The sequence below is a fragment of the Chanodichthys erythropterus genome, chromosome 22 (genome assembly GCF_024489055.1).
Source record: "Chanodichthys erythropterus isolate Z2021 chromosome 22, ASM2448905v1, whole genome shotgun sequence".
Lineage (NCBI taxonomy): Eukaryota > Metazoa > Chordata > Actinopteri > Cypriniformes > Xenocyprididae > Chanodichthys > Chanodichthys erythropterus.
Window position 1 is genome coordinate 35,673,589 of NC_090242.1, and position 13,846 is coordinate 35,687,434.

Consider the following 13,846-nt stretch of genomic DNA (forward strand, 5'->3'; position numbering starts at 1 on the left):
GGCATCCAATAAAGGTCTTCGGCCTTGTCCCTTATGCACAGAGATTTTTCTAGTTTCTCTGAATATTTTGATGATGTTATGCACTGTAGATGATGAGATTTGCAAAGCCTTTGCAATTTGACATTGAGGAACATTGTTTTTAAAGTATTGCACAATCTTTTTACACACTCTTTCAGAGCTCTGCCCACCTTTACTTCTGAGAGACTCTGCCTCTCTAAGACATCCCTTTTATAGTTAATTATGTTACAGACCTGACATCATTTAACTTAATTAGTTGCTAGATGTTCTCCCAGCTGAATCTTTTCAAAATTGTTTGCCCCCGTGACAAATTTTTTGAGACCTGTAGCAGGCATCAAATTTTAAATGAGCTCATTTAGTGGATAAAAGTGTAAAATTTCTCGGTTTAAACATTTGTTATGTTATCTATGCTCTATTGTGAATAAAATGTTGGTTCATGTGATTTGAAAGTCTTTTAGTTTTCATTTTATTCAAATTTAAAAACGCCCCAACATTTCCGGAATTTGGGTTGTACAATTGGACACTTTGGCACAAGTGAAAGTTTACTGTCAAGGGTTTGTCATGTCATGTTGCATTGTGCTGAGTCCCTAATGGATTATATCAAAAGATTGATATAGGATGGATGCTGCCAATCTCTAAAAGCATCATAACTGTAAGACATAACAGCAGACCACATGACTCTTCAGAAGTCATATAATGCTTTGTGTATGAGGAACAGACCAGCATTTAAGTTATCCACTGATAATTTACAGTAAATCTGCAATCAATATCAATAAGTAAAGCTGCATCATAAGAAAACTTTGGAAGCAATCCAGAATGCCTGAATGAAGAAATTTGCATTTTCAACATAACTTTACCTAGAACAACAACACATTTTCTTACAGTTCTCATCATTCAGAGAAATTATTCATGTCTGCATGATCTTATTAAAGTTGTTCAGAGCTTGTTTCTCCTCATTCTTGATGTGACAGGTAGATGATCTAGGTGTGGGATGAATAGAAATAGTTTATGCATTAGCTGCTATGACTGGACTTGAACTTTACATTCATCAACCCTCATTTGCCCATTGCAAATAGTGCTTAAATATTTCTGTGTTCCTTTGAATTGATTCATTCAACTGTAAATCATAAAAAGTTACTTTTGTAGGACCTCTGTGTTTGATGTTAGTTTCTAGAATGGAAAAATAAATAATGTCAGTCATATTTATTATTATGTGCTATCAGAACCAAGTTCATTGCAATCGCTTATCTTTCATTCTCAGCTCACTGATCACTCATAAACATAAAATGCATGCAAATGAGTTAATAAATACATATGCAAATGAATGAGAGAATACACCACATTAATAGCACTGACAGCATGTAAGCATTAATTTAAACCAGTTTTCTTTTACTCTGGAAATGAAAGCAAAGTTTCTTAATTTCCTTTAAAATGAAACTGATGTGACAAAGGCAATTTCCAAGAAAATATCTGCTCAGTCCTCTCTGACGTCCATCACCATGCATGCATTTGCAGGTGATGAGGATATGTCATGTGTACAGCATCTGTCTGGGTAGAAATAATTATTTGAGTCATGGTTTTAATCACAGTGTGCAATTAAGTTTATGAAGGGTAAAGAAGCGATGGTAACACTTTATTTTAGGGTATTTTTAACTAGTTGCTTAATTAGCATGCATATTACTAGAATATTGACTATTTATTAGTACTAATAAAGCACATATTACTGCCTTATTCTGCATGACCTTATTATATGTTCTTAATCCTACACAATACCTAAACTTAACAACTACCTTACTAACTATTAATAAGCAGTAAATTTAAGAATTTATTGAGGGAAAAGTCATAGTTAATAGTTATATGTGTTACAAATAATTTTAAAATAAAGTATTTTCCAAAATTAAGTTTTATTAGTATTTTCGTGCCATGGGGCCGTGTTCACTTTCTAAACCATCTCATTCTAGTTTTGACGATAAGGCATATACTTTTTGATCAAGTCAAGTCATCTTCATTTATACAGCGCTTTTCACAATACTGATTGTTTCAAAGCAGCTTCACAGTGAGATTTGTTTTGGCTTTACAGCAGATCTAAGAATATTTCAACTCACTTTAAGGAGGTTTTCGGTCAGATGGTTTCTTCTCTATCCATCCACGATGAGCTGTTCAGCCTTGCGTTTCCGCACCCTAGCAGCATCCAGCTATTGGAACAAAGCTGCTCTTCGACCGCATTTCATCAAGGACTGAAATCTGTCATTTAATGATCAACTCCCATCACCTCATGCCAGTGGAGCATCAACGAAGGATCCTTAACCATCTCTGTCTATACTGTGGGGGAGATGGGAACATTATCACTGGCTGTCCAGTTCAACCTCCTCGAACGTAATACTTTGTAATATTTCTGTTTCAGCACAAGTCGGTTCCACCTCTCGACCCAAATACCACCTCATTGGCCAAAAGGTTGAGTTTATCCTTTGTCCATCCAAGAGCAGAAGGCCATGGAGGAGTACATCCAAGAGGCACTCCAACAAGGGTTCATTCGACTATATACATCCCCTGCTGATTCATGCTGCTTCTTCATGGTCAAGAAGAATGGAGGCTTGAGGCCCTGCATTGATTACCGCACACTCAACTCCCAAACAGTCAAATTCAGTTATCCCCTTCTTCTGGTCCCAGCAGCCTTGGAGCTGCTGCGTGTAGCTCACATTTTCTCAAAACTGGACCTGTGCAGCGCATATAATCTAATCCGTATTAGAGGAAGAGATGAATGGAAGACCGCTTTTGTGACCCTGTCAGGGCACTATGAATATTAGGTGATGCTGTATGGCCTGTTCAACTCACCGTCTTCCAGAACTACATGAACAATTTTTATTCTGAGACTTCCTGCAGCGCTTTTTAATCATCTACATAGATGATATTCTGATCTATTCCAGCACCCTGACTGAACACTGGCGTCACGTAAGGCAGGTCCTACAATGCCTCAGAGAACACCAGCTCTACCTGAAGCTAGAGAAATGTGAGTTCCATACCACCTCTGTCCATTTCCTCGGTTATGTCACCATCTGGAACTGGCCACCACCTACCACCATCAAAGAACTCCAAAGATTCCTGGGCTTTGCCAACTTTTACCGCCACATCTTAACCCCTGTTCTTCACAAGATTTTATTTTATGGTCACATATCGACCTGGGAAACAAGAATATTAAAGCCGACACTCTCTCTCTCTCTCCTGTACCATCCTGATCCTGAACCCCAGAAACCATTCTTCCTCCAGCTATGGTATCAACACTATCCAATGGTCCATCGACAATCAAATCCGTCAAACCATAATTACTGAACCTGCTCCGCTTGGAGGTCCTGAGGGGCAAACTTACGTTCCATCCACCTGTCACCTGCCCCTCATGGACTCAGCTCACACGTCCCCAGGCTCTGGACACCCAGGTAGTCAGCGAACCATCTCGCTCCTCAACCAACGCTACTGGTGGTCATCCATGGCCCAGGATATCTCCTGGTACATCAAGGAGTCAGTCAGTCTGTGCCATCACCAACATTCCCTGTCAGCAACCTGCTAGAAAACTGGTTCCTCTGCCCATACCACAATGTCCCTGGTCCCATATCGGCATTGATTTCAAGACAGATCTTCCACCCTCTGATTCTCACACTTGCATCTTCGTTGTGGATCAATTCTCAAAATCCAATCTCTTTCCTATGAAGGGTCTACCTACCGCCTTTGAAGCAGCCAAAGCACTCTTCCAACACGTCTTCCACCACTTTGGTCTGTCTGAAGACATAGTATCAGACCGAGGACCACAATTCATCTCCTGAGTCTGGCAAGCCATATTCAAACTCCTTGGCATCACCATCCGTTTATCCTCCGGCTAACATCTTCAAACCAACGGCCAGACTGAGCACGGTTCCTCTCCTGGCCAGAGTATGACCAGAATTCTCTCCTCGAATCCCCCACTGGGCTTACTCCGTTTCAGTGTGTGCTTAGATTCCAACCACCCTTATTCCCATGGTCCGGTGAGCCATCAGAGGTTCCAGACAAGACCCATTCTAATGCCCATAGAGCAGACACTCCATGTTACCAGCCCTGACAAAAGGTGTGGTTATCCACCAGGACATACTTCTTCGCCTGCCCTGCCTAAGCCAAGTCTCCACTATATAGATCATTTCACCGTGCAGAGGCAGCTCAAGAAAGTCACCTATCCCCTAAACTTTCCAGGACAATACAGGACCTCACCTTCATTTCACGTTTCACTCCCCTCCAACCAGTGTCTCCCCGGTCAGCTTTGCCAGCTTTCCTAAAATAAAAACTGTTTAATTTGTACTCAACTTGTCTGCCTTTTGTTCATCAAATACCCCCCCCCCCCAAAAAAAACAAACAAAAATGCGCTTGTTTGTTGTTTCTTTATTGTTAACATATAATATGATGGATAAAATCCAAATTACAAATATCAATTTATTACAGAACCCTAACCCCAACTTCATAATTAAGAATAATAAAATATTTTATTGTTTCATAAGTTACAGAGAACAATGTTGTAAATTGTACAAAACACCCAAATTCTAATGATAATTTAGATGATAGTTTAATTTAGATAATTTATAAAATCTAAAAATTCAAAGCTAAATTGAAGGAACAATTTATGACAAAACCACACCTTTTACTTTTGTAAGAATTATCTTTTTTTTGGAAAGTAGTAATTTCCATTTATTGTTTTGAAATAAAAGAAGAGAAATGTTATGTTGAATCAACATTACAGTGTAACATTGATTTGATGACATACCAACAGATCTTGCACTTTTCTTGACGTTCATTTATTTATTTATTTTCTGACAATTAGGAACTCGATCTAATAATTGTCACGTTCCAAGATGGCACCAAAGGGGGCATTTATGGGCCTTGCCCCCCAGAAATGAGTTCCTGTTCTCATTTCATTTTCTTTTACTTACTGTGAATCATTTAAGGATCTTGCCCTCCAGGAATTACTGGCTGTTCTTGGTTCATTTTCTTTTACTTGCTGTGAATCATTTTCGGATCTTGCCCTCCAGGAATTACTTGCTGTTCTTGGATCATTTTCTTTTACTTGCTGTGAATCATTTACGGATCTTGCCCTCCAGGAATTACTTGCTGTTCTTGGATCATTTTCTTTTACTTGCTGTGAATCATTTATGGATCTTGCCCTCCAGGAATTAGTTGCTGTTCTCATTTCATTTTCTTTTACTTGCTTTGAATCATTTACGGATCTTGCCCTCCAGGAATTAGTTGCTGTTCTCAATTCATTTTCTTTTACTTGCTGTGAATCACTTATGGATCTTGCCCTCCAGGAATTCATTGCTGTTCTCGTTTCTTTTTCTTTTACTTGCTGTGAATCATTTATGGATTTTGCCCTCCAGGAATTAGTTGCTGTTCTCATTTCATTTTCTTTTACTTGCAGTGGTTCTATGGACAACATATGTGGACTGTTCTCTCTACTACTCTGAAAGTGCTTGTTTTCATTATTTTTCACTGAATCATCAAATAGGACATGAGAATGACCGGTGTTGAAGTCTGAAGCTGAAGAGAGAGAGAACAGATACACACTCATACACATATCAATTAAGACAAACAACACTGAAATCATTGTTGCATTCTGTCATACTCACTTTTACCAAAATTGTCCTGCATCTTCTGTAAGACATTGAGCTTCAGGTTGGTCAGGTGATTTGGGAAAGTGATCACACTTGGACTGAGGTCTAGATCCGGAAGGACATACTGGGCTCTGAAACAACATTGAAAACAACTCTGAAAGTGTGGTTCTATATAGAACTCGAGGGTTCTTGACTCAATTTTAAGAAACCTTTATGCCAAAAGAGTTTCTAAGGAGAAATGTCTTAAAGGGGACCTATTGTAACGCGTGATGTGTAGGCTGGCAGACGAAGACAAAGAAGAGTAACTTTCCAATACAAGGTTTAATAATAAAGTTCCAACAGGCAGGGACACACACACACACACACACACACACACACACACACACACACACACACACACACACACACACACATCAAACAAACAAAACCGGACACCGAACTTAACACAAACAGGAACTGATATACACAAGAGTTGATTAACTAAGGGTGTGCAGCTGTGATGGTGAGTTAGTGTCCATGGTGACTGATGAGTGGTGGGAACTTAGAACAAAGAAGCACATGTGATAAATGAAAACCAAAACAAACAGAACATGACGGTGACAGTACATCCCCCTTCGGCAAGGCACGTCCTCACGCCATAACAGAACATCAGAGTTAGGGCTGGAGGGGGTTCTGGAGGTGGACGAGGTGATGGTGCTGGAGGAGTGGTGAAAGGAGGATGACGATCCCCTGGCGGCACTGGTGGTGGATGGCCGATGGCACAAATCTAGAGCCTGGCAGTGATGACAGTCCAAAGTGGAGACGAGGGAGGGAGATGCCAAAGTGTAGACGGGACTGTCGACATCTGCCAACTGACGGAGGAGGAGCTGATGGATCTCTGGGCTCAGATGGAGAGCCAATGGAGTGACGTTGCTGGCATCAGAGGCCTGGGCGTCGTCGTGTTGATGACCGTCAGAGGAGGAGCCAAAGTTCCCGAGGACTGAGATGATGCCAGAGTGACAGTGGACCAAAGCATATCCACAGGGAAGGAGGAGCCCGCTGCAGCTGCAGGGGTGGAGTTACGGAGCATTGCGGAAGATCCGCAAGTCTGTGGCGATGGTGGTCTGATGACTGACCAAGGGGGAGCCACTGGGATGAGGGAACCCGGTTGAGTCGAGAGGCTGAGGGGGTCTGGTGGAACAGAAGGTGGAAGGAGCCAGGGAGGAGCCAGGTCAACGAGCCGAGATGGAGGCCGGAAGCAGAGTCACAGGATCCACTTGGTCAGGCGCTGATGGAGGTTGCTGCACTTGAGGCTCAACGTCACTGCATGGCAATTCCGGAGATGGTGAAGGGCTGCAAACCTCCAGCAGAGGCGGGACTGGAAGGTAAGGTCTGAGCAAGTCTCTGTGTTGTTAAGAAACAGAGAGAGAAATGGGGTGGGATAGGGTGGGCGACAACACCTCCGTATGGAAATCCATCAGCCAGTCCTCAGTCACTAATTCCACTAATATCCCCTCGGCCACTGATGTTGTGGGCTCACATCCCTGGTCAGACTCACTACATGTCCTTGGGCTTTGGCTGATGCGTCGCGGCGGGTGGTAGCTCTCCGTCTGTGGGGGTCTCACGTGATTTCTCCATGGTCGCAGGTGGTGAAATAGGCTCTCCAGACACCGGATGATGGCTTCTCTCCAGTTTAATCCGGTGGTGTCTGGGAGGTCAAAGGGATGGTGAAAGTTTGCCCTGATCAAGAACAACGACTTCAGGGTCTTGTTGTCATAGGGGCAGGTGATGGCAAGATGAAAGAATTGTTTGGAAAAAACGAAAAAATCTCGGTTCATTTGAACCACCGCAGTAAACTTCACTGCATAATCCATTCTGGGTCTGGTCTTCTGTAACGCGTGGTGTGTAGGCAGACAGGTGAAGATGAAGAGGAACTGATACAAGAGTTGATTAACTAAGGATGCGCAGCTGTGATGGTGAGTTAGTGTCCATGGTGACTGATGAGTGATGGGAATTTAGAAAAAGGAGCACATGTGATGAATGAAAACCAAAACAAACAGAACATGATGGTGACACCTATAATGCCCCTTTTACCAGATGTAATATAAGTCTCTGGTGTCCCCAGAATGTGTCTGTGAAGTTTCAGCTCAAAATACCCCACAGATAATTTATTATAGCTTGTCAAATTTGCCCCTATTTGGGTGTGAGCAAAAACACGCTGTTTTTGTGTGTGTCCCTTTAAATGCAAATGAGCTCCTGCTCCTGGCTCCCTTTCCAGAAGAGGGCGGAGCTTTAACAGTCAGACACTGATGGAGAGAATGGTTAGTGGATAAATTTATGTAGTTGCTGTGGAGTTGATTCAACTCATCCACTAGCATGTTCCATCATGTTAATCTTTTGTGCAAATCCAGCATTGAATTGACCCTCGTTTGTGAAGTAGTCTGGTGTTAAATGATGGCATGTCAACAACACTCTACAACAACAACTCTTCCTCTTCTCTAAAGCAGCCCAACATGGCCCCGCCCCCTTTGTTGCGTGTTCTCGGGGGCATGGTTTATGTAAATTTTGGGGTTTGTGATGTCACCAAGCTGTTTGTTGTAGTCCTTAAAAAGCGATGTCTGTGAAATAAAAAATCTCCCTTTGCATTGAACTTCGAGCGTCGTAACTTTGTAGATGTTTTTATGCTCAAACAGCAACATTACAAACTAAGTGAAATAATAATCAAGGACCCCTTTAAATTTTTACTTTCATGTTGAATCGGTTATTTCAATTTTTAGTGTTAAAGTTTACAAGCTTTTTAAATTAATACAATTTTATGAATGAATGAACCCATAAAATGATGGGAACTTCCAAAAGGTTCTATATATGAAGCGTCTGATGGAACCCTTTAAACTTCTATACAGAACATTCTCTTTTAAGAATATGATGACTTGAGTTCAGAAGGACAGAGAAACAGACATGACACAAACACAAACCTTTGCAATGTGGCCTTAAAGTTCTGTAAAGAAGAAAATAAAAAATAAATTATTTAGCAAAACTGACTTTGGCTTAAATCTCTAAAATTGACATTCATATAATTGGAGAATAATGAAGATTCATTGACACCTGCAGGAATGAAACATCTTCAGTCTTCATCTGCTTCTCTATATCTTCAATTATGCTTGTGAGAGATGAAATCTGTTTGGTCGTCTCCTCCATCTTCTCCTCCATCATCTGATTCCTCTGCTCTTCTTCCTCTCTCAGTGCTGTTATTCTGACCGCTTCTTCATTGTGTAGAAACTGATGAAGCTCCTCAAACTCCTCTTTAAGCCGCGTCTCTGTGAGTTGAGCGTAAAACTGAAATCAAAGACACAGCAATATTGGCCAAACTAGATCTAAATCAGTATCTTCCAAAATTGCATTAAACACATTGTTTATTTCAAACCTTAATATCTTCAGCAGTTTTACACAGAATTTGTCCACGATTCACAGATGTTCTCAGTTCCTCCCGTAAATGTTCCAGTGAAGTATTGAGTATATCCTGAAAGAGAACATAAACAATGTCTATTTTTTTTGTGATGATTTTCTGATGATGCACTAAAACTGAAATATTAAAAGCAAATCATACATAATTTAGTGTTAGTGTCTAAAGACTTTTTTTAAAGGAATTTTTTTCATGTCAGTCGATTTCTTTCTCAAATTCTTAGTGCTGTAATGCAGAAAAAATATTTCACTCATTATCTGTAATGTAGGGGGACCTCAAAAATGCTGGAGAGCTGGATCCAAACGCAGTGAATTTTATTAACAGTATAAACAAAAACAAATTAAACACAAAGAGAGAGAACAGAGAGAACCAGGAACAGATTGAGCTCATCAGTATTTGTCAGTATTTGTCAACGGTCAGTATGTCAACACAGTCAGTATTTGTCAACACGGTCCGTATGCGTCAACCGTCAGTACTTGTCTGCATTTGTCAACATGGTCAGTGTGTCAATACGGTCAGTATTTGTCAGCACCATCAATATTTGTCAACAGTGTCAGTATTTGTCAGTATTTTTCAACACAGTCAGTATTTGTCAACACCATCAGTATTGGTCAACTTGGTCAGTATTTATCAAATCAGTCAGTTAGACTTGTGCCGATATTCGGTAATGCGATATATCACGATAATGAATATGCACGATATTGTTATTGTGGGCACTTCAAAATACCGTAAATAACAATTTATTACCAGTTATTAAAATATTTATAATGCATTTAAGAATACTTTCCCCATCAACTGTATAAAATGCACAACACCGCTGTATTCTGTGTCAAAGGGACACGCGCTCAGATGTAAACAAGCTCAACGTGCATGTGCACATGGCGGAAAGGAGACGCACTGAATGAAAGTGCACGTTCACTCTCTGACAAACAAAGCAACACACTAGTGAAGTTTTTAAAATGTTTCAAACAGCCTTTGATTTTTATTTCAATGTTGTTCATCACAGCACCAAATACTTAATACTTAAAGACTTAATAGGCTATTTATTTTCAAACTTAAACATTTTTATATTTTAATCTGCACTACAACATGCTCTAATGATTAGAAATGTTCTGATTATTTGTTATTGTTCAGTAAAACTTTGAGACATATGGCTTCATTAGTTAACATGTTAATTCATTATTACCAAACTGACAATGAAAAATACTTATAAAGCATTAATTATTCTTAGTTAAAGCTGCAGTCCGCAGTCCCTCCATCTCTTGTTTGAAACCTGCAATTACAGTCATATGCGGAACAGTTATCTGTACGTGCCTCGGCACAGCTCGTCAGCGCGGATGAATCTAATGTTTGCTGTCAGTCACCGCACCGGTGTGGATACTGTACTTCAGAATCACAGATTCTACGTCTTGAAAGTATGACCAATATAAGAATTTCACTGGAAAATATCAGCTGAACATGTAAGTAACATTTATGCCACTTTTATTCTGACCAACTGAGGAAAACAACATTAGGCCTACAATAAATTGCGTTGCCAATGATGATTAAATCTAACGATCGCTCGGATCATGCTAAACCGTGCAAATTATTATTACTGTTATACTTTGTTTTCAAATCGTTAATGTTAACAACATCAGCATTACTATGACTATGTGTATATTAGCGTTACCTGTAGATTTCAATTTCTGTAGCCACTCCACAGTCCAAAGTCTTTTGCTTTTGACTACGGCTGAATTGTTGTCACTGATGATTGTCATTTGGACCTTTCTGGATTACAATCCGCCATCAAAATGATAAGTTTAATTATTTCAGCTGCTGTGAGAACAGGCTATAAATGATCCACTACCAGCAGCATCCTCACGTGATAAAACCGACTAGCCTGGACTCCTTTCTGTTTACGGACGTGATGTAATGACGCACAGAGGAACTGCTGCATGCTCAAATTTCCCGCGGAAATCCATCATGTCGCTCTTACTATAAAACATTATTACAAGCTTACCGTTGTGAATCGAGCTAAGATAATGAGAAAGTTTTGAACACTGGCTGGTTATGTACTTGCTCAAAAATTGATTTTGGATAATTTTTAACCAAAAAAAGTTACGGACTGCAGCTTTAATGTTAATTTCTTAGTTACTGTTTAATAACATTACTAAAATCAAAAGAACTTATTTAATGGACCTGAGATAAAACTAACAATGATCAGTTGTATTTCTTAATTAACATTAACAAAAAATAATACTTTCTGTAACAAATCTAGCTATTGCTCAATCTTAGTTAATGCATTAAATAATGAGACCTTATTGTAAAGTGTTTCCTGTTGTTCTTTATAGCCTAATTCTTTTGCACTTTAATCTGTTTGAAAATTTTAACTTTTTTGTATACTGTATTATTGTATTTAAACATTCAGTTTTTTTTATTACAAAAAGAGTTCTTAAACCTGTTATACTATGACAATACTTTTTTGCAACTTATTTCAATATCGTGATAAAACCGTATACTGTGACAAAAGCTTCAGCAATTATCGCAACATGAAAATTTGATACCGTCACATGCCTACCGTCTGTGTTTGTCAAAGCCGTCAGTATTTGTCAACAAGTATTTTTTCCAACTGTTGTTGGATGGATCATATTAAAATAGTATGCTTTTTAATGCATCTGACAGAGTTGACACAAATTAAGTTCCAAAGTGAATAAATGTACATTTTTAGAAAAAACTTTTAATATCTTATTCTGAGTATACTAAGAATTATATTTCACTGATACAATTTAAATTTTAAATATTTTATTTATTAGCATAAAATTAGCAGGTCTACAACTTTTACAATCTGACTTGAAGTAAGAATAAAATTATTAATTAAATACGTAAAGCAAATTCAGTCGTTTCTAAATTGCTCTTTGGTTTATCGGATCATAGATCTCAAATCATTTAACAAACAACAACAACACACGTCTGGATTGTTCATGTAAATAAACCCACACAGCCCAAGTATTTTTTTTTTTCAGTTGGGCTTACTGGTTTGTGAAAATGTCTGTCAATAATTATATATATTTGATGATTTAATATGTTTTGAACATTAAATATCTGACCTTATTGTCCATCGCAGCTTCATTGACGGGACAGAATCTGTGGTTGGAGTGTTTTCTGGAGTCTCGACACACCAAACACACGAGCTGTTGATCATCCAGACAGAAGAGTTTGAGCTTCTCCTTGTGATCACTGCAGACCGTTTCACCTTCAGATGAAGATCTCTGACTTCTCTCCTGTTGAAAACTCTCACACAGGTTCCTCAAAGCCAAATTTAACGGAGGACGATCATTTGTAGATGTTGTTCGGCAAACCGGACATGTTTTAGATGTTTTATTTTCCCAAACCTTCTGAATACAGCTTGAACAAACACTGTGGCTACATGACAGAAGAACAGGATTTATATAAATATCACAGCACACTGGACAAGATAAATCCTCCTCAGCAAAAGATATAGAGGCCATCTTTCTAGAGCTCCAAAGTTTCACTTTCAGTTCAGTAATAATCGTTTCCTCCTTCTTTTGTGTTGGTGGTTGACAAACAACAAATTGGTATTACCGCCACCGACTGGTGAAGTGTATATATCCGAATGACATCCCAGCAAGCAATTTTATGTCTAATAGACGTCTAATAGCCGTCAAAACATAGCCCGGCCGTCTAGGCTAAAACAAGGCAAAATTTGGGCTGTCAGTGAAAATCTAATAGACGTCTAACCATAACCCAAAAATAGACTATAGTCATCAATTAGACGACTATTAGACGACTACATATTTATGTCTAATAGACGGTGAATATGGATCTAGGCTAAAATAAGGCAAAATTTGGGCTGTCAGTGAAAATCTAATAGACGTCTAACCATAACCCAAAAATAGACTAGTCATCAATTAGACAACTATTAGACGACTACATATTTATGTCTAATAGACACTGAATATGGATCTAACCTAGGCTAAAATAAGGCTGAATTTGGGCTGTCAGAGAAAATCTAATAGACGTCTAACCATCACCCAAGAATAGACTAGTCATCAAATGCTAATGAATGATTACATCTATACATGCAATAGACAACAAAATAATGGCTAAAGGATTCTTTTCTCTTATATATATAACAGGTTCTCATAAATGACAATCCGTCCAAACAAATTAAATATAAAAAGGTTTTATTTAGAAAAAAGAACAAGATAATACACAATAAGAAAATAATGAAACTTAAATTTTACAAATACAATACAAATAAATAAATTACAACTTAACATAATAAAAATATAAAACATTGACAAAAAAAGTTAAATAAAAAAGGTTAACAATATTTTTTTGGTTTATAAAAAAAACCTGATTAATTTTCAATTCCATAAATTCCATGTTTTATGTAAAGCTCTTTTAATTACCTTGAACATTGTTGTTGAAATGTGCTATACAAAATAAACTTGCCTTGTCAAATCAAAAACTCATATTTTCATATCATAATGATCAAAAGATTAAAAGATATATGAGGCTTCTGTAACAAATCGGGTGCACAGGTTTCATGTTTACCCCCTTGTATTGAGATAATTAGAGAGTTTTAGGGCACAAGGAAACACTACGGTACATGTGCATGTAGCATGTTAATCTAACCACGTTCTGCACTGTTACCCGCTAAAATGTCACGGTTCCTACACATGATAACACATGATGTACATAAATAATGAACGCATGTCAAAATGAAAACACAGATACTTACAAGACCAAAAGTAGG

The 13,846-nt window shown here is 38.6% G+C and overlaps 1 protein-coding gene across 1 annotated transcript; it reads right to left on the minus strand.

Annotated features, from left to right (window-relative positions):
• Positions 1-4,408: 4,408 nt before the first annotated feature.
• On the minus strand, positions 4,409-12,590 carry LOC137012618 (E3 ubiquitin-protein ligase TRIM35-like). The gene is made up of 6 exons (XM_067375968.1): positions 12,174-12,590; positions 9,049-9,144; positions 8,730-8,960; positions 8,600-8,622; positions 5,661-5,776; positions 4,409-5,571 (listed from the first exon to the last, which is right to left on the minus strand). The coding sequence occupies exons 1-6, from the start codon at positions 12,573-12,575 to the stop codon at positions 4,964-4,966; spliced, it is 1,476 nt and encodes a 491-aa protein (XP_067232069.1). The 5' UTR covers positions 12,576-12,590; the 3' UTR covers positions 4,409-4,963.
• Between the last annotated feature and the right edge of the window lie 1,256 nt (positions 12,591-13,846).